The 20224-nt window shown below is 49.8% G+C and overlaps 1 protein-coding gene across 16 annotated transcripts in view; it reads right to left on the reverse strand.

Moving 5' to 3' along the window:
- Positions 1–20224, reverse strand: part of ZC3H7B (zinc finger CCCH-type containing 7B) — a 53376-nt gene that overhangs the window by 1619 nt on the left and 31533 nt on the right. For 11 of the 16 annotated variants that reach the window (XM_068941017.1, XM_068941011.1, XM_068941008.1 and 8 more), the window contains 6 exons: positions 13985–14118; positions 12784–12889; positions 11294–11402; positions 9252–9385; positions 8309–8472; positions 3404–7502 (listed from right to left, as the gene is read on the reverse strand). In XM_068941017.1, coding sequence (XP_068797118.1) covers positions 7310–7502; positions 8309–8472; positions 9252–9385; positions 11294–11402; positions 12784–12889; positions 13985–14118 — 840 coding nt within the window. In that variant the 3' untranslated portion in view covers positions 3404–7309. Of the gene's footprint in view, positions 1–3403; positions 7503–8308; positions 8473–9251; positions 9386–11293; positions 11403–12783; positions 12890–13984; positions 14119–20224 lie in introns of those variants that run through there. The other 5 variants (XM_068941040.1, XM_068941035.1, XM_068941029.1 and 2 more) reach the window with 1 other exon arrangement.

Consider the following 20224-nt stretch of genomic DNA (forward strand, 5'->3'; position numbering starts at 1 on the left):
GAAGGTAAATTACTGCACTGAGGTATATCCAGAAATAAGAACAAAAATCTGTAGAAACCTGTAGAAGCTTTACCAATCTTGCTGCTCTCAAAACAGCCTTTTTTTTTTTTTTTTCCTTTTCAATCACCTGAGACCATTTCCTTTGGCTGCACAGCCCTTATTTGGAAATGCCCATATTGCCTCATACAGGGACATCTGCTGCTGCAGGACCAACAAATCAGACTTGCTGCTCATGGTCTCTGTGAAGGCTCCAGGCCCAGTTCTCACACTAAACCCAGAGGGGCAAGCGGTTTCTTCTTTCTCCTTTTATCCAGGCAAACCTTTTGCTGGAGATCAATCACTGCCTCATTCCACACATCTGTAATTTTACTTGTTCTTTTACTAGCTCCTTGGACAAATAAAAACAGACTCCAATGACAGATCCCAGTGGAGGATTTACCAATTTATTTGCATAGCGCGTTGGACTTGATAGGGGATTTTTGTCACCTTGGCCAGAGGTGGCAGGTTGTTTCACTATGGTCTTTCCGAAAAGGACGCTTGCCCCATATCCCAGCACCTCTTTTTCTGTGGGGTCGAAATGCTGCTCCTAGCAATGACGGGCGTGGGCAGAACTGCAAGAGCACCCAGAGCTCTAGGTTGCGGCTAGAGCAGGTGGGTCTGCAGCCACCGCTGTGCAGAGATTACTTTAAAAGAAAAGGAGGTGGGGAAGGAGCAAAGAAGCCAACATAGGATGCTGGACAGCTGAGTGTGTTAAAAGCAGGGTGGGAGCTCTTCGTTGGCTGAGTCGCTGAAGACCTAACCTGGCATCTGAAAGAGGGCCGTACAACCCCTCGGATACTTTTGACGGTGGCAATGTGCAGCACGGACGCTCAGGCTTGACCAGGCCTTGCACTGAGCCCCCTTCTCACCTCTGAAAGGGCTGCCTTTTCCCAGGGCAGAGTATAGCATGCATACGCATGTATATGTACATATTCAAGCAGGCATGTGTGCTACGGAGCGGAGGGCTGGCCTGTGCCTCTTGTACTGCAGAAGGGACAGGGAGCGTGACCCCTAAAGCTGTACTCTCTCGTGCCTTTCGCTGCCATTAAAGAAAGGCTTAACTAAAAAAAAAAAAAAAAAAGGAACGGGGGAAGAGCAGCCTTCTCCTTTGCAGCTTTGCCCAGCAGAAAAGGCTACGGCTGAACTGATTAGTCCTGTCACAACAGGCACGGGCCAGAGCCAGGTTTAATGCAGACAGAGAATTAAGCATTAATCCCCAGCGACGGGCTGCTGACAGGAACTGGGAGATAGCCCTCACGTCGGAGAAGACCCTTTGCCACCTCGTAATCCCTTCCTTTGAAAGCTCGGCGTGGCGCTGCAGGGATGGTTGAGGTTAGCCCCACTCCCAGCGACCGCGCAGTGGAGAAGGAAGGACGGGCAGGAAGGATGGAGGACGAGGCTCACCCCTAGCGCCCCTCGCTCAGCCCACCCCTCCGCCAGCACCCCTGCAGCAGGGCGGCCGGATCCTCGCCCCAGCACGGCCCTCAGAGGGCCCACAGGCTCTCGCTCCTTCCCTGCTGCAGCTGTGACCCTTCATCTGAGGCAGCCGGCAGCTTGCTTTTGCTGCAAACAAGTCCCGGCAGCCGGGACTGGTGCCTGCCGTGGCGAGCGGGTCCCGCTCACAGTGCCCGGGATCCCCCAAGCGGCGCAGCTCCGCAAAAGGAACCACCTGCACCTCCTGCCCAAGGCAAAAGGATTTCTAAAAACTAATTGCCCCAAATGAGTGCCAAAAGCTAATGAGCTTTGCTTCCCCCCCACCCCAAGACCTCCCCCCCTCCTTGGGGCGCTCACGTGGCAGCTGGGCTCACGGCAGCTCTTCTCCTCCGCACGTGGCCTTCCCCTGTGAGGTGCCATTTACCAAAAATCTAGGTGCTAAGCAGGGAGGTAACGTGAGAGGCTGGATCACCACCAGAAGTTGTGCTGCTCTGGGCAGGAAGGACACCTAGAGCTGCCCCTGTGTATTTCCCTGCTCCTGAAACACTCTGCGAGCCTGGGCAGAGCCCGCTTTGGGAGCTCTCTGAACAAACCAGAGTTGCTTTACCAGACCCTTGGCAAGGGGCAGAGCCCAGAAGATGCAGAGTATCAATAAACTAAGGCATTTAAAGCAGGATGGGGAAATCCAAGGAGAACAATTGCTGGACAGCTGCCAGGGTCCACAGGAGACCACTGGACAGGTCAGCAAGGAGACTGGGTGAAGGAAGATATACACCCCTCTGCACACTTACTCCTCAAAACGAAGAGGCTGGGTGTCAGTGATCTCAGCCATTCCTCGGCCATCCCTTTGCAGGCTGTATCACTCACCTCTCATCTGTCCTGAGAACAACGCTGGCCCCGGCAGGAGCAGGTATCCTGCAGCACCACAGCCCAAGAGGTCAGAACTGGACGGACAGATATAGGAGACAGTAACTCTGCAGAGGGTAAAAACTAACACCTCTCAAGTTGTATGTGCAAACGCTCAGTAGATGAACCTTGAAATTGCATCTTGCTCCTCATTCCCTCTGCGCTACAAGCTTACATTCAGACATCTCCTCCTTAGACCAGAAAGACCTGAGTTGTCCTGTTTGTATCCAAGCACAGCAGGGAGACACATAACAACCCTCCTCTGCTCAGGTCTCACTGAATATGACCTTCTGGTCACTCTAGCAATTTATACAGCAGTAGTAGGGTGTCCCTATGGGACTTCCTTGTCCCGCCACATGCTGGCTTCATTGGGAATCCCAGAGTAACATGCATCAGGACAGATTAGTGAAAGAAGTGTTATTAACAAATGTTTTCACACTGACCTCTTGCCCCAGGTGTGATCCTTACCACACAGCATCCTCTCCAGGAATCTGCAGAGATACTTCTCACAGCCTGAGCTGCATGAGACGTGTTGGGTAAGACTAAGGGCATCTTCCCTGGCAGAGTGCACTCTGTCAGGCAAAAGAATGGGCTGACCCTGTTTTAACAGACCAGTCTATACAGGAGAACAACCTTTGGACTGAGGTGATTACAAGACCTGATTACCGGAGGTTTCAAAACACACGTTACCCAAATACCTGGATCTGTGTGTTAATACAGAGTCTGTATTAAGAGGTTCCTGGTGCTTGGGGGACAGAAACAAAAATCTTAAAATCTTTAACCCAAGAACTGCGGGTCTGATGAAGAACTACAGCACATCTGTTTATATACACAGGCACACACATGCAATTTTCCACTCAACAAGAGTAGTAGATTATACTGAAGGATGGTACGAGATGTAATCGATTCAATGCCTGAAGTCCCCTTTTTCTTCCACCTTTGTTTTCCTCATTAGAGTAGGGAAATCTGAAACCTGGATAAAGCCATTGTGGGCTATTTGAAAAATGCAAACTCTATATCAGGAGAGGGTTTAAAGTGCACACTTTTATTTTCTATTACAAAGGCTAAAAGAAGCAGGTTTGTTTTTTATTTAAGAACAAAACCAAAAATGTTGTTAAAACATCTACATTATTATCCCGATACTAGACCTTATGAAAGATACTAAGTTTTTTTTTAATAGTAAAGCGTGGTATTCTTAAATTATATTAATACAAAGACGTATTAAAGGACTCGAAATCATTACTATCCAGCTCAGAACTGCAGCATCCCCTTGCTATCTTCTCCTTTCACTTGCTAAAACCCATCCTTTTTTGACATACAATTTCATACAAACTAAGTAGGGTATTTTTGGTTTTCCTCTTCCCCCATAAAAGTCATGTTAGCTCCAACACCAGCGTCATATAAATCCCTCCCAGGATATGGGAAAGGATTTTCACTAAGTCCTTCAGCATTTAATAAGCTGAGCTAAATCAAAGTCTATTTCATGTGAGTGTATGTGTGGTTATTTTAAGGGACAGGAGATTTTCTTCTAATGCTATAAAATTAAAACATGACTTCTTTTGTTAATTACCCTCAGATTTGGTTCTGCATCGCAAAATTTTCCTCTCCTCTTACATGAATACAGAAAAGGGAGAGTTATTGCAGGGTCTCATGAATGCACCACTGAAACAGTCCTACAACTTACTTGTGGTTTAATTGCTGTAGAGCTGTTAGCTCTTGAGCATTTCTGGTGAGAGTACATAACATGCCAAAGAAAATCCCTTGACTTCATAAAGCGAGCCTGGAAAGTCAAGTGTGAAGCCTCCTGCCTTTCACAACGTCCCTTTAAATAACATAAGCAAAAGACTTACCATTAAAACTTTATTCACAAGCTTAGCGGTATAATACTCTTTCACCGAGATGGGACTGCAAGGACATCCCAGGGGGCTTTCAAAAGCATGAACAGGGAAACCTGTCCCATCTCAAAATTTATACCTATCTATATAAAACCCTCCCCTCTTTAATAATTCCCTTTCCCTAACCCAAATAAAAGTTTTCATATTTAAACCGGAGATGCTGCGTTTCCTTGCCCGAGTCCTTTTCCTTTACCCTCATTAAAAAGATTCTTTCGATACCACACACATATAATATTATATAGAGCAATATATTTAATACCTGTGTATATATGCTTTATGGGAGGGGTCACATATATACACACTAAAACAAGTCTGGTGACAAAGTACTGCAACACCACAGACCAGGTTATCATATCAGGGAAACAAAAAGAGATACTCAATGCAACACCCTTGACCGTGGGCCTCCCTCGCCTAAGGCATGCTCGCCCTCCCCTCCTCTCGGCCCCGCTCTGCACCTCCGTCAGGGTGGGGTGGAGGGCCCGCCGAGCGCCTGAGCTCTCCAAGAGACAAGGAGAGGGGAAAGCAACCTGCTCAGTAACCTAAACAAGTTATTGTATTAGAAACCATGGTGCAGCGAACGCTAGAGTGACACTAGAGATGCGGATTTGTCTTAAAAATAAAAACACATTCCAACATTCCCCAATCCAGATTCGCTTCCTTGGCATCTCTGTCCAAGAACAACAGAACAAGATAATCCCGAAGCTGATGCCTACTTCCTCCTCCCCAGCTCTCACAGTTTATAAAGTTGACCAGTTCAGCACAAAGAGCACCAGGAGAAAGTACGATCCAGACAGCTACAACAAAGGGCAGAGGAGAAAATACAGCACCTGTCTGCTCAAAAACTGTCATGCCTGGCAGTGCTACGGGCAATAAGGATCCTTCCACATCTCTTCCTTCTCCCTGCATGCAGTCAGAGGTGAGAATAACCACTTCCCTCTTCTCACAGATCTATCATAAGCCACCAGTATATCAGCAGATGTTACAGTGCTGGCTCCTTCCAGGCCAGACCCCAAAGTGTTGTACAGCCAAGAAGGGAAGCTCATACCACACCAGTAAACGCCATCTACATTTTACAAGAGAGGAAACAAGCTGCGAGGCACTGGTTATTTGGAGCGCACAATATCACTGGAAAGACCCAAGACCAGAACGCAGCTCACCCTGCTCCTGGGCCATAACTACGCCGGCAGAGCTGAGGCAGCTATTAGAAAGGTGCCAGCTGCCCCCACAGCACCTGCATATTTCCACATCCGCCCTCTCTTGAAGCTGGGGATCCCAAGGATATTGGAGCAGGGAGGGAGAAAAGGGACCCAGCAACGCCAAACCACCACACGCAGTTCTGGGAGACTCCATACAGAAAGACATCACCCACAAAGGCAGAGAGGGAGATGTATTTGTGTTGGAGTGGATGGTGCCATCCATGCATACAAAACTGCAGAGCACCATCGGGCTGCAGTCAGAGAGGAGAGACAAGGACACACGTTTACCGCTTACGGGATGGGACTGCCAGAAAGAACAAGGCTGGCATACGGAGAAGTACTGCCTCTCACCGCTGCCTTTATGAAAGCCAAAAGTCCTGGCCCAGAGTTCAGCCTCCTTGGTTCCCTGTCAGGGCTGACCTGGCCTGTTTCACCGCAGAGCGCATGGCAGGCGGGACAGGAGCAGGTGCACAGCTGGGTCCTGCTGTGCTGCTTGCCCTCTGCCCGCAGCCATGGTCCCTGCCCAGGGCCGCATCCTGGCTCGCTCTCCCCACTGCTGCGCTGTGTGCCTGCCAGCTCCCGGCCCCAGCTCAGAGGAGGAGGGGGCTGCACCCCCAGCCCCAGCACCTGTAAGTGACTTCCAGCTGGATTCCCTGCAGCAAAGCGTCGCCAGAGCCAAGCCCTCTGTGTTAGACCCAGGCTGCTTAACACTGTCCTTTCAAATGGACTCCTACCCGGTTCCTCTGGCAGCACAGGAAACAACATAGCTCTAAATAACCAGTTACACACACCCACCATTTAAAGAGCAAGAAGGGAACCCCATTACCTCCCTCCCTCTCTTCAGGACAGAAGCTGACATAGAAATACAGGCTCCTTTTGGTTACAGCCTTTTTTCCTGACTGATATTCCAGCATGGAGTACAGTGCCACAGTGTGCCACGCTCTCCACTACACCTTCTAGATGGCTTCAGTCTTATTTGCACCAGTCACATCAGCCAAAAAATTAAACCAAAGCTACCAACCCCCAATATCTGTTGCATATTTGAGAAAGATACCTAACGAGGGAGGGGTCATCAGTTACTTTGACCCCTCGGGGGGTACAGTCAATCAAAACAGGCTAAAGTCACCTACCATTAAGTTCCCACTGCTGCAACACTGCAGCATACTGTTGCTACGCTCTACACCAAATGGCTCATACCTTCCTCAGCTCCAGCTGATGCCTCAGGGGAACATATATAGCAGGGGCTTAAGCCCTGATGTTTTAAGCCAATCTAGTGACTTCCCTCCTCTGCATCTCAGTTCCCAATTCTTCTGGTACTGAACTCCCAGGAGAGTGGGCCAGTTTGCAGCCGTGTAAGCGGGGCTTGCTCTGCAGCTCTGAAAAAAGGAGCACACAAACTTCATGGTCACCCTTTTACCAGATGTCTAGCTCTTTCTCTCAGCTTTCCCTCCCTGTTTGTCCTCCTGACCTCTGCAGCCACACTTGGAATTGAAGGGCAGGGGAATGACAAGGAGAAATTTTCCACTTCGCACCCCAGTACAGACAGAATTCATTCCTTAAATAAAGGGCAGAGAAAACAGAAAGATGGAGAGGAAGAGGAACTGGGAGGGGTAAGAGAGAGAAGATGGAACACGAACTCAGTGAGCACGGCGTTCGCTGGCCAAGGAGAATCAAATTCACGATTTCATTCACCACTAATAAATCATCGTCTCGTAATCTTAAAACGAAAGAAAAGAAAAAGTTCTCTTTGCGAGATATGGATCTCACTCTCCCTGCTACTGCCACTCTCAGAAAACCTGCCCCGTGTTTCTCTAGCTGACAGGCTCCCCCCAACCCTTACTATACGCCATCCCGCAATAGGAAGTTGTATTTCCCGAAGTCGTCATCCCTGGGGCACAGCAGCATGTCCTTGCGGGCTTTGGCCAGTTTCTGTTTCAGCACCTCTCTCCGGTCTAGCCACTCCGTCAGCTCGTCCTGGCCATGAGCATAGCGACACTCTTCTCCTTCAGGGCAGGCCTTGCTCTTCTGAAACCTGCCAGCATAAGGAGCACCGTTCAGGAGGCTACCCCTGCAAGGGCAGGGCTTTGAGCTCCCCATGTGCGATGCTCGACTGGGTCCCACCAAAATACGCTGCAAACTCTCCCTTCTAAGGGAGAGATGATTCTCCTACAATCAGTGTGCAGCCAGAGGGAGGCAACATGGAGGCTGGGCACAGAAACAGGGCAATGAACAGTCTATGGGGGCATTTAGTCAACAGAAATGACGTGAGCTGGAACTGGACCAGCAGGCATGAGAAGAAACAACTACACAAGAGAGGAAATGCTATGTAACTCTAAACAGCCACGAGGGACACAGCCATCTCTCTAACCAAAATGGCATTTCTAGCCATCGTAAGCCTTCTGAAGACACCTCAAGGCACTGATTCAGAGGGTGTGAGACATTTGAACCACTTAATAAAGCACCTGGGATTCCCACAAGAACTGGGCCAAATAGACACTGTTTAGACTGAGAGAGATGAGAGGATCCTGGCTACAGAGGACACAGGTGCAGACATGAAGTTCCCTCTCATTTTCTAAAGACACATGCTCAGGGATTTTTTTTTCTTTTTTTAAACCATCAAGTAGTGTGGCTGAGCATCTCTGTTGTTGGCAGCAGAGCCTCACTGTCACCCCCGACTGGCAGCTTGTCCCACCGCTCCTCCGAGCTGAAGCCCCTGGGGACTCCATGAGAGAGGGAAGAGGAGAAGGAGAAGGAGAAGGGATGATGGAGGCCCTGGGCCAGTCTCCCCCTTCCCTGCAGCAGCAGCACGCAAGGGAAATGAGATAGCACGTGCAGTACCTTTCGCAGAGCTGGAACTCGCCCATGGGGAAGCGGTAGCTCCAGCAGCTGGAGTCACTGTCTGAGGTGAAGACCTTCTCCTTGTGCTTCTCTGACTGGATGTGCTGCTGCCATTGCTTCTTGCTGTTGCTGTTCTTCCCGCAGAGCCAGCAGTGGTAGCCCATCTAATCGGTGCAGACATGCCAGTCAGTGCATTAATATTGATGCCCATCAGCCTTCCCCATGTTGGCATTCCCTCTCCCCTGCTCTTCTCAGAGCACCCTGGATGCTCCGCTCTCAGTCTATGGCCTCCCCTACTTCCCTGACATGTCATCTTCAGGGGCATTGTGCTGCCACTAAGGGGGAGCAGAAGAGGTGCTCTGTGTAGGCCTATCTACAGCTCAAACTAAGCTTCAGAGGACAGGACAGCTCAGTAAACTGACATAGCCTGTAGAGTCCAGCTGCAGGGCACTGAGGAGCACAGGCCATGCAGGACTCCTCAGGAGCACGAGTCCTGATGCCGGCGACTATCCTTGGGCTCAGGAGACACATCTGCATGCAGATTTCCCAGGCTTCTGTGCTCTGTGCTCTTTTCCTCCAAGCCTTCCTCCCTTTTCCAACAGGCCAGCAATGGCTTTGCCAGCTTTCCCAAGAGCAAGCAGGGACCCTGGGAAGAGGCTGGACCCATGCAAATGGGAATCTGAAGTACACTTCTACGGATTAACAGAATCCTGTTACTCCAGGATTAACAGAAAAGCCTCAGCAGAGCCTTGCTGAGTGGGTCAATCCCTTCCCACCTCATCTCTGCTGCCCTCGCTGTGCTGCTCCCAGCTGTCAATTTAACATATATTAGCACAAGCTCTTTCCCAGGAGAGGAACTCAGTCTCTGCTAGCAGCACAGGAGAGGTGCAGGCTGGCAGCGCCGAAGAGGAGGAGGGAGGAAGGACAAGAGATCAGCTATTACCATGATGTCAGCATAGTCTGTGGGCATCTGGATTTGTTTCTCCCCTTCTCGCGACGTGAGTGGTGTCCCCTCTCCAGGCTTCCCAGGATTGTGCTTCTTTAGCCACATGTCGTAGGTCTGCTGCATATCTAGTACTGCACAAAGGCGACCCATGAAGTCACTCAGACAACCTCCCGCACCGTGCACAAACTACGAGAAAAGGACCAATACTGGGGCAGCCCTTCCCTCCCCTCTCCAGTGCAGCAACACCTGCAATTAGAGCGAAGGCCTGCGCTCAGGAGGCCCAGTGTCACCTCCTCAAATGAGGGCCATGGGGAGAGGAGCCAAATTCACACAGCCTGGCCAGGGGAGGTGTCATCTGTAAGTCGAGGGGCAACTGTGATAGCAGCTTACACAAAGTACTCAAGAAAGAGGGAACGTGCTTCAGGATCTCCATGGACTTCACACCACAAGGTGATTCTTGATCAAGCCTGGCTCTGCTTGACCTCAGCAGACTTCTCACTCCAGCCACCGCAAAGACCCTGGGGTGGATTTGGATCCAGTCCTTTCCTCCACACCTATGGTTATCCGCAGCACTCAAGAGGGAGGAGAGCCCATAAGCGAGCTGGCCACAGGAAGTATTAAGGAAGGGAGGAGGACCTAATGCTAGTCTGACCCAAGTTCACAGCCTGCCCAGAAGGGCGCAGTCAACGTCTTTTGGTGCTTTTGGTTTAAAATTCACTCAGAATGCTAGTGGCAAGGGAAATTTTGGCTGGAAGCTTTGACTACATATTTGCCTTTCCAAGATCGACTTGTGAGCAAGGCGAAGGAAACACAAAGTGGTTGCAGACAGCAATGTGATGCTGTAAGTGCAATGCCGTAGCGATTTACTCCTTGCTAAACGGGGAATTGAACTCAAGGCAATGGGGGTTGATAATTAATGCAAATTCTCCCAAAACGACAACGCTGTCATTTGAAGATTCACCCTTCTGCTTAAGGATCACAGCTAGACTGGCCTGATGTGCTCGAAAGGCCTGAGCAACAGAAGGACTTGAAATGTACCAAATAGCAGCATGTGGCTCAGCAGAAAGACACCCTCCACCTGAGCACAAAACCCAGAGATAACCTCCGTGCAGGCCTGAGACACTTGGGGCTTTCCAGGATCTCCCAACAGAGAGAGAAATGACCACCTGGACAACTGGGCACTGCAAAAAAGTTTTTTCTCCTGGCTTGCTGTTGGCCTGAGTAAAAAAGGATTGCTGTCAGAGAGCTAGTGGTGCCTCCACCAGCCCCATCACTGCCTGCACAGGCACAGAGCTCCATAGGGCCCAGCTGATGTTGGAACAACTGAGGCAGTTTCAGGGAATTACCAGGGCAACAGCTTGAGGCCCTGCCTTGCAGGGAGTGGGATCATGAGATCCTGAGAAGGACAACTGTGACCCAAGTGTCCCCCCGCCAGGTTTCCCTCACAAGGTAAGTAGGGGCCATATAATTAATTTTCAATAGACTTCTCCACAAAGGCACCACCCAATAACGTTCTCGTTCAAGACCTCAAATCCACCCCTTTGCATACAATGTCACGAGCAGGGAGTGCCACAGCCCAGGAGCAAGGGATACGAGCAGAACTGGGCAAGAAAGCCAAGATAGATACAAGCTAGACAAGAAAGATACAGAAACAGCTATAGGTCAGGACTTGTGCTTTGGTGGAACTCCAGACCCATCCAGGCCTGGGACAATACAGGCAACTGGAGGGATGGCACAGGGTGGATTTGCAGAGCCGCAGAGAGGGAGGGCAGCAATGGAGCAATGCAAGACGTGGGACTGACATGCGCGAGACCCAGTGTATGGGACTGAAGGTATATATAGGTACGTTTAAGAGAGGAGCAGCTCTAAGCTACTCTAGACAGACCTTTGCCAAAATCCCACCTAAGTCTGGGGTAGCAGGAGCTCTGTCTGGCTCAGCCTCCATTGTTGACAGTGTGCCTTAACAGACCCTGCATCCACCGCCCAAATGTTCTCTTTCCCTCTCCCCAAACTCCTTGACCCATGTTTCCCTCACTCACTTTTATTTTCCTTCATGAAGGTCCACATCTCTCTCTCCTCAGGGCTGTGGGCAAAGGAGCAGTTACCCACATACTGGCATTTCCTGCCATTTTGTGCATGGATACACAACTGTCAAAAGATAAAAAACAAAATTCAGGGTCTGCATAAACCCTCCTTGTTAGAGGGATGGAGTTCAAAGGCGTTCAAAAAAACCAGTAGGGGTGTGAAATTGCACACAAGAGAGGTAGCAAACGTCATACATCATCCACTCACGCTTCTTCTCCTGAAGCTCCTGATGACACGAAAGGTAAGGTTTCCCTATATACACACAGGCAGCTCAGTTTGGCACCTGGCCTCTCCTGGGGCGCAGGTTAGCTTAGTAGCGGTCCCGGGGGAGAGAGCAGGGCGCAAGTGGATTGACCCAACACTGTCTCCTGCTGGTCCCCAAAGAGGACTCATTCTCCAGCTATCTCCAACCCGGCTAAGAGTGCCCTTAAGGGGTGGTTAGACCCCACAAGCACACACACTACAATTTTGCCTCACAGTTCCCAACAGCCTCATTGCTAGAAAAAACAAGAAGCTTTCCAAGCATCCTGTTTACTTGTCATCCCTTCTCCTCCACTTCTGTCATCAAGCAGGACAGCAGTGGGGACACCAGCTGGCCCATGTCAACTGGGAAGAAGAGACAACACTGTTCCTCTCCGGCCGGCGCTGTGTGGGAGCTCTGGCAACCTGCCTTTGCTGCATGATCTGTGACTCACCTGCTGGCCTTATCTCCTACTTCAGCAGCGACTAATGACTCCTGTCTCCTGCTCAAATCTGCTCCCTCCCCTTCCCAGCTTCTAATAACAGGCCTGCAACTGGAGAGCGCTCAAGGCTTCACTCATGGCCTTGTGTCTGCACATTGATTAAGTGACAGCAGATCCCTTGTGGTAGGAGGGAGAGCAGCTTTCTCCTTTTAGGGAGAAAGGAAAAGAGAGGGCAAGAGAAATGATCAGTTACCACATTCTGGGCTGGGGTTGGACAGCTGTAGTTTTCCTCACAGCGTGTGGGCTTTTAGCTGAGTTCTTAATTTTGATTTCAAAACACATTGTGAGCAAGTTTCACAGTTATCAGCAGAACAGCCACAGTAAAGGCAGGGATCGGCTTCTCTCAAGTGCTCTGTCTTGCTTCTTACCCACATTGAGAAACCCTGACCCGAGGGGAGACTTAAATCTCGTTCCCAAACCCTGCGCCAGCCAGTTCTTGAGATGCTGACTGCACTATCAGCAGCGTCAGAAGCTCAGGTATGCGCACAGAGGGGTTTAAACAAGCCCTGCTCCTTTTTGTGCTCCACTCCTCTTGCTGGATGTGTTTGTGATCTCACTGCCTTCGGTTCGTTCCTGCCTCCCACCTCAGCTAACACCTGCCTGCTTCCCAGCAGGTTGACAAGAAACCTGCCCTCAAGGTGCTGCACTGTGCTGGGAGGGAAGGGGAAGGTGCACCCGGCCACGCAGGACATGAGGCTTACATCGTATTGCTGTGGGAAGTTGCGGATGGAAGGCAGTGGTCGGACAGACACCCACTTCTTCTTTGCTTTGGACATCACCAGCAGGACACGACGTTCCTTTGTCCAGCTAAAGAAGAGAGAATAAATCAAGAAGGAAAAGGAAGGATAGAACAAGGTTCTGTTTTCCTCAGAGACCCTTGACTATTCAGAGGTGACCAAATTCTCTAGCCCAGCTTGTCCGCATCACTATCTGGCTGCTCCTAGACTCTGACGTGTGTGGCACAGAAGCCAGCAGAAGGGTGTTTTAGGAGGATTTATCCCACTATTTCTCGCATATTTCCTGGGGTATCTCTTCCCATAAAGCCACAAAAAGATTCCTCCAACTGTTACGTGACATTACTGTGGGGTACTAAACAACTGCATTCCACTCTCTGACACAGCCAGTTCTTGTGTAATCAAGTCCATGAAAAACATTTGGGAATATTTTCTGCTTGAAAGGTGCAGTGGAAATGCAAGTCATGACAAGCACTGTCTTATGAACAGGTGCCAGTAAGTACTAATTCCTCTGCAGCACTAGCAAGGCATCAGAAGGAGATACCCTGGCCAAAAACCCCCCCAGCTCTATTCAGCAGTTGCACAAAGAGGTGTTAGCTTCCCTTTCCAGGAAATAATGCTCCCCTACTCACTTCCTCCAGCAACTGCTCCTTCTGTCTCTTTTGAATTACAGGTCTTATATTAGCAATAAGACTCTGGACAGCTTTTTTGGCTTGGGTTATGGGAAGATAAGTCCTGTAAACCCTTAGGAAACTAATTTACAAGGAAGTGGAATGCCTTGAATCATCACTAATAGCAACATGGCAGACATCTTCAAACAGCAAGGAGTATAAACAAGAGCAGAGAACTACCTTAGTGATCTTGCTGAGAAGAAATGATAGAACTGAAAAAAAGGGAACTGCGGGAGCCAGACTGAAAGTGCCAAGAGTAACAGTTTAGCTGCAATGTACCATGCACAACGCTGGCAACAAATATCAACAGCAAAGAGGAGAGCTGGAAACAGCTACCTGCAATGCTTGCTAAAGTGAGAAACACCCCAAGCACAGAGAGGCTGCCAGAAAACTTCCCAGGCTCTTCCAACAAGGCCAAATGAACTCCTGGAGAACATACAGGGAGAAATTCCTGGTCCTAAGGAGGGCTGGAGGGAAGAGAAGGTTGCATTGCTCACCAGTGGCGGGCTTTGGCACTACAGTACTTGAGGTCTTTATCTGGCTCCACCAGCTGCCCGTTCCTCCAGCACTGGCCACACACAAATTTCATCTGGAGGTCAAAGGTGCTCGATGTGGGAGCCCGGGTGGAAGCCTGGGAAAGAGAACCACCAACCACCACCTTAGGTGAACAGAGCCAAGCTGCACCCCCCCGAACAGCAGTTCCCAGCATACGCATGTGCCAGCAACCAGCTATCTGTCTCCCCAGTGACACGGCAGAGCTTTCCTTCGCCAGTGTCAGCTGGTGGCCCTTCAAGCTATCAGACCAGAGCAAAATCACTACTTGCTTCAGCAGATCTCTTGTTTTTTGACATTTGGCCAACAGTGCAGTCAGCCCGGCAGCTTCAAACACTGACCAGGCCTGGCTGTAAAACCCCTGCCTTGTTTCTTCGTGTACAGGCAAGCTCTGCGAGACTTGCCCCAGTGCTTCACCCCTATTCCCCCGCAGGGAGAGCAATCCACGTTCCCCTCACTCTCCGTAGAGAGCGCCCAAAGGAGGACCCAAAGGAGGAAGCCAGGCCATGCCACAGCACAGGATCCAACCCTCCTGCTTTTGAAGCAAGAGGCTCATGTTACATCTAAATATTAAGTCTGAGCTGGGTCCTCAGAGCTGACTCCTCAAAGCCCTTTCTGGGCAGGTTTCCACCTCCCACAGATCCTCTGCACTGTGTTACGCAGTCATGGTTAAGCCATGATCTCTGGACAGACATGCAACCTGTGATTCACATATTTCATGCTCTCTTGGCCACTTAACTTCATTGGCCTTCTCCCTGTCCCTGTGAAAAGGCTGTTTTGGGATAAATCGTAACAAATTGGGGAAAACAGAGTGAATCCTTTATCACCATTGCCTTGCATTTTCCAGGCAAATCTCTGGAAAGTCATTTACATTTTGTCTCACTATCAGAAGACATGAGAGTCTAAAACTGCCACATGGCTGATGTCTCCAGTTCATTTCCAAACCAAATAGCAAACCTGACTGGCAGCCACTGACCTCAGGCTCAGGAGTGTGAGGGTACAAGCAAGAAACCACAGCCTAAAAGAACATCCTGGTGTTTGAGCAGACCGTGAAGCACAAAGGTTACATACCAGTAAAACAGCGCTCTGCCTGTCACCAGATAAGCAGCCCACACCAGCTGCCATGCCTTGGCTTCTCACCCTACGCATCTAATAAAGAGCGGACAGGCAAACTATGTCCCTAAGCAGCAGGCTTCTGCCACTAATTGATTAGCAGCATTGTGAATCCTATGGCAAAGGAAAAACAGTAAGCACGGGATGGTGCACAATCAAATCATCTCCCAGGTAAGGCTACATAAGCTATCAGCTACCACTCTGCATCCTCTAGACCCAGTCTTTTGGAAAAGTAGATGTGACACACAGAGGATCTTCCATCACAGTGAAAAACTAACCAGAGAGTTGAACTTTAACTCTGTTGACCTCGTGAGGCCATCACTGCTCCAAATGGCTCAGCGAGAGGACATTTCTGGAGAGCCATCAGCGCTCTTAACAAGTGCCAGCAATTCTGGCCTATTCACTTGCAAGACCACCTTTCTGCTGGCAACTGACACATGATCCAATTCATCTGACAGCTTTCACCAATGCTGATGACCAATAAAAACACATCACAGCTGCAGGTTGAGCAGGGTTGAGACCTGGGATATCGCAGAAGGCAGTAAGCCTCACCAGAAATGTATTCACAGGGTGCCTCTCTTTCAAACACGTGGCCTTTGAACAGTGCTTTTAATCTCCACTTGGTCTCCAAAGAAAATTATTCTACAACTCAACAGGCTCCAGAAGGCACCACAGATCAGAGATTAAGAAAGTGTTTCTCAGGTAATCCTGACGATACGGGCTGCTTTTCCATAAATTCTGGCAAAAATAGCCCCATGCATGTCTTCATGAGAGTAATACCAACCTCTGGTCACCACAGGACATGTATGCTTCCAGGGAATTAGGAGTAAAGAGAAAATCAAAGCTGCTGTTGTTGCTGCTACATGACTGTATTTGTAAAGGCAGGATCACATGAGGCTCTAGCAGACGAAGCCAGGCAAAAGAGCCTCAGGCTGTGGCACCACCCTTTGTTATGAAGCCAGACATTATAGTGTTAGCTATGCACCATGGCAACCAAATAAATAAAAATCTTTGGCATGGCAGTTCTCCACTTCATGTTTTGCAGAAAGCAGCAGCCCCAGCACAGCCACTCACACCTTCCGACTTCAAGAACTCTTCTCAGATATTCTGAAACGCTTTCTGAAGGAGCCACGAGTCCTTGGGGGACTATTTGAGGTGCCTGAGCTACTTGGCCACCTAACTGAGCAAACTGTACTTAGGTGCAAATATCCCTCATTAGAGGGAGGGCTTCTTTCCTCTCTATGCTTAAATTGCTAATTCGGATGCCGATTTTGATGGGGGTTCTGCAGCTGGCTAATAAGGTAAAACAGAAAAGCCCCCATTGGCTCTGGGAAGTCAGCTGAAGCATAAAAGCCCTCAATTCCCAGGGATGTGGTGGAGTTGAGGGCACCCAACTGCCCGCAACAGTCTTCTGATACCTGCCTCCTTCATGCACAGCCACTGGGTTTACTCCTACATTGCAGCAGTTCCCAAACACTCCTCTGAGAGCCCTGCAAGCATGTTAGACTGGATGCAAGCTTCATGGCAGGTGCTTAGCAAGTGAAATAGCTTCATCTTCCTTTTCTTGGCAGGTCTCCTGACACGCACCATCATGGCTGCTGGGTACCTATATGCTATCTGCCTCTTTTCTCCCCTGTGTGCCCCAATCCACTGAGTCTGACTGACCACTATGCCAGAGCGCAGCGAAATCCCTGGGAGGGACTTTGCTTCCACTGACCGGAAGGTGCCGAGTCAGGTGCAGATCACACGGGGCAGTGGGAAGGAGGGTTCTGCTTTTACAGTACTCCTGGGAAGTTGTCTTTGCCAGACAGCCAAGTTCAAAAGCTGGAGGGATGCTGAGAAAACTCTGAGTCATATGAGCCTGCTTGGACTGGAGAAAATAATGGCAAAAGTAAACGTCTCTCAACAGATCACGTTAGTCCTGCCCCCAGGGTCTTCGGCAGCAAGCCAATGTCTCATGCCGGAGCCCAGCCCTCTGGCTGAGTACGTGCCAATTCCAAAGCCATGGTTTGCAGTTGCAAACATATGCGGCTCTGACTGACTCTATCCGGCTCCCTGCACGATGCCAGAGCCTGGCTGCCAACCAACGGTGCCACCAGCAGGCCCTTTCCAACCACACCAACAAGGCTGCTGCACTGCCTCTTCACAAACTGAGGCCCTGGAAGGGCCAACAGCGCGGTCCAGCACTGACAGGCATTTGTGGGGTGAAACCAGACGTTGCCATGGGCCATGAACTCTGAACGCTGCCCAAACGGCCCAGAAACCATAGCTTTCTGCCCACTCCTTGTGGGCTGATGCAGCAGGCGCTGACATTTCTCTTCCTGATCCTCCGCCCCGTGCAAGCCCCAACAGTCAGAAATGCAACCCTCGTTCCTCCTGTACTAACCTGTCTAGCCCCCATGTGCTTCAGAGGATGTGCTTGAAGGCCTGCTGTCTAGCAGAGGTCTGAGCGAGACTTTTTTTTTTTTTTTTCACTAAGACTACAGTTAATATATAAAAATAAAGATACTCCTATCAATACATATAAAACAAACATATATAAAAAACTGAGCGTCTATATAAACCTGAACAGCAGTTTGCTTCCCTGTTGAAATGGAAAGAAATTCAGTACTCTGTAACAGCACTTTCCATGGGAGAGGATTGTAATGCTGAGGCATTACACAGTAGTGACTTGTATTATTCACATTTAGCCAATCTAAAGTAACTGGGTTCCCCCATTTCAATTTTCCAGGTCTAACCCAGCAAGACCAATGCAAGAGAAACACTGACAATCCTCCTCCTTGTGCTTCCCGAGAAGCAAATTTGCTACGTGGGTCTAGGACAGCAGCCTCACAGAAGCATGTCCCATATTTGAGGTTTTTAATGCCGACAGGCTATTCTGCTGAATGCCGCTGCCCTTGCTGGGCCAGGCAATGGCCTGTATTAGGCAGGAGGCTATTCCAGATACACACCATGGCCCCATGAGCTGCATAAAACCAGAGAAGAGAAAGGAGAAAATGAGTTGTGATACTGCAGCAATGCTGCGGCTGGCACCACTGAACATGCCATCCTCATCCCTTGAGCAAATCTTCAGAACCCATCTAGCTACTGTTCACCTTCCCCTGTCCTTCCGGTACACCTGGATCAGGCCCAATAGGAGTGCTCCCATGGGCTCCAGAGAGCAGTGAAAACCAGCCAGGAAGGGTAAGATTCTCCAGCACGGTTCTGCTGTCTCCAGGCTTTCGCCTAGCAGATTCCCCATCTCTGGGTCTTTAGGGCATCACACAGAAAGTTAAGAGAGTAGGGTAAAAGCCATGAAACAATGAATTAATGGCCTACCTCAGGAAATTAAGTTATTCTTCCAACAGCAGCACCTCCAGACAAAGGTGAATTTGAAGCTGGAAGGCTTACAGGAAAACAGTTGTCCAACCATCTTTTCTATCCCCAGACTATGCACAGAGAATGGCAAGACAGAGCTCTCTGAAAAAAGCAGGCAGATCCACAGGAGGCAGGACAGAACCAGTCACTAGACTCCGCTCCCTATGGGGAAGGGACTGCTGACATAAATCCAACTACTGTCACCAACCGCTTCAGATTAACAGTAAAATTTTCTCCACTGTGGAAATGCAGACAGTTGCCTCTGTCCCCATGCCAGGCTAGAAAGAGATGCTAGCCAGCTCTGTCTGAAGGGACCATTCAGATCACCTGAGCTCACTTTTCATATAACATAGGCCGTAGAAACTTGCCCCATACCTTCAGGATCAGTCCTACAGCTTCCTGAGAGGCTAGAGCAAATTGCTTAGGAAGCCAGACAGCTTCGGTGACTAGAACTTGGTTGCTCTGGACTGCTGCCGCTTCCTGTTCCTCAGCCAGCACCTTGTCCCCTAGCCATTTCAGACCACGAGAGCAGTAATGGGACGTGCCCATAGGTCACTGAGCATTGCTTCAAAGATGGCTCCATCTCATGCAGCACAACCAGTAGATGGGCACAGAGCCTACTGGGAACATCAGGGCGAGTCACCAGAGTCTTTCCCACTGGGCTAAGCCATGCTGATTTTTCACACCTGCTTCGCCCCAGCATCAGTGCCTTACAGCCTTCAGAACGCTTCTGCTGGCACACTGCCAGTCCAAAAAAGCCATGAGTGGCTTACACCACCATCCTGCAAAACACCTCCACAAGGGTGCTTAAAAGCTGGACTTCTTGGTTGTCTGCAAAGGAAACGCTTGGGTGAGAGATCCCAAACAAAGGTGAAACACCCTCGCTCTGACAACAAGGTTCAGGCCAAGGGGTGGTGAGCTCAGGCCTTTGCAAGTCCAAAGAAAGCTGTCAAGTGGAAACAAGAGGGATTCATAACACTTTTCCCACCACTTTGGAGGGGAGACGACTGCTCCTGTACCTCAGAGCTTGCTGGGAGGCATGAAGCTTCGCATCTCATTGGCCATATCTTTTGAAGGCAGTTAAAGAATAGAAAACTCCTTGTTCTAATGGCAAAGCTGCTTCAGTTCATCCCCAGGGCTGGGCTGGGCATCGTCTTCACTGCGCGGGCTCTGCTCCTACACTAGAGGACATCTCCTCCAGTGAAAAAGATGGTAAGACAGTACCACCCATAGCCACTAGGTTGGAAGAGAGCAGAAAGGTGCCCTTTGCTTATTACTCATCTCTCTAGAGCAAGCTCTTGGCAGTGCCAGAGGGTGCAACCAGCAGCATGCTCTCTCGCACTGAGACTGGTGGCACAAAGCAGACACAAAGCTCTCAGCCTTCTCCGGGCAAAGAGTCACTAAGAGCTTTGATTAGCCTCAGGTGGCCCCTGAGCTGCAAGCTGCAAGTTCCAGCCACTCCTGTGCTCCGATTAGTTCTGTATGTCATGAGTCATTTATTAAGAGGAACCGTTCAAACTGCTATATTGTCCCTTGGCCACTAAAGGGCAGCAAGACTTCTTTGACGTCCACACTGTGTGACCATGGCCCCCAAAGTCTCCTGGTTTGACTACCAGGCTGTGGCAGGAAGCACCATTCTCTGTGCCTTGGCCTCCCAACCCTTGGGGCTTGTCGCCACCACTGAACAGAGCAGAAAGAAACGCTGTAAAACCAGG

Source organism: Struthio camelus, chromosome 1, assembly GCF_040807025.1.
Source record: "Struthio camelus isolate bStrCam1 chromosome 1, bStrCam1.hap1, whole genome shotgun sequence".
NCBI classification, from domain to species: Eukaryota; Metazoa; Chordata; class Aves; order Struthioniformes; family Struthionidae; genus Struthio; species Struthio camelus.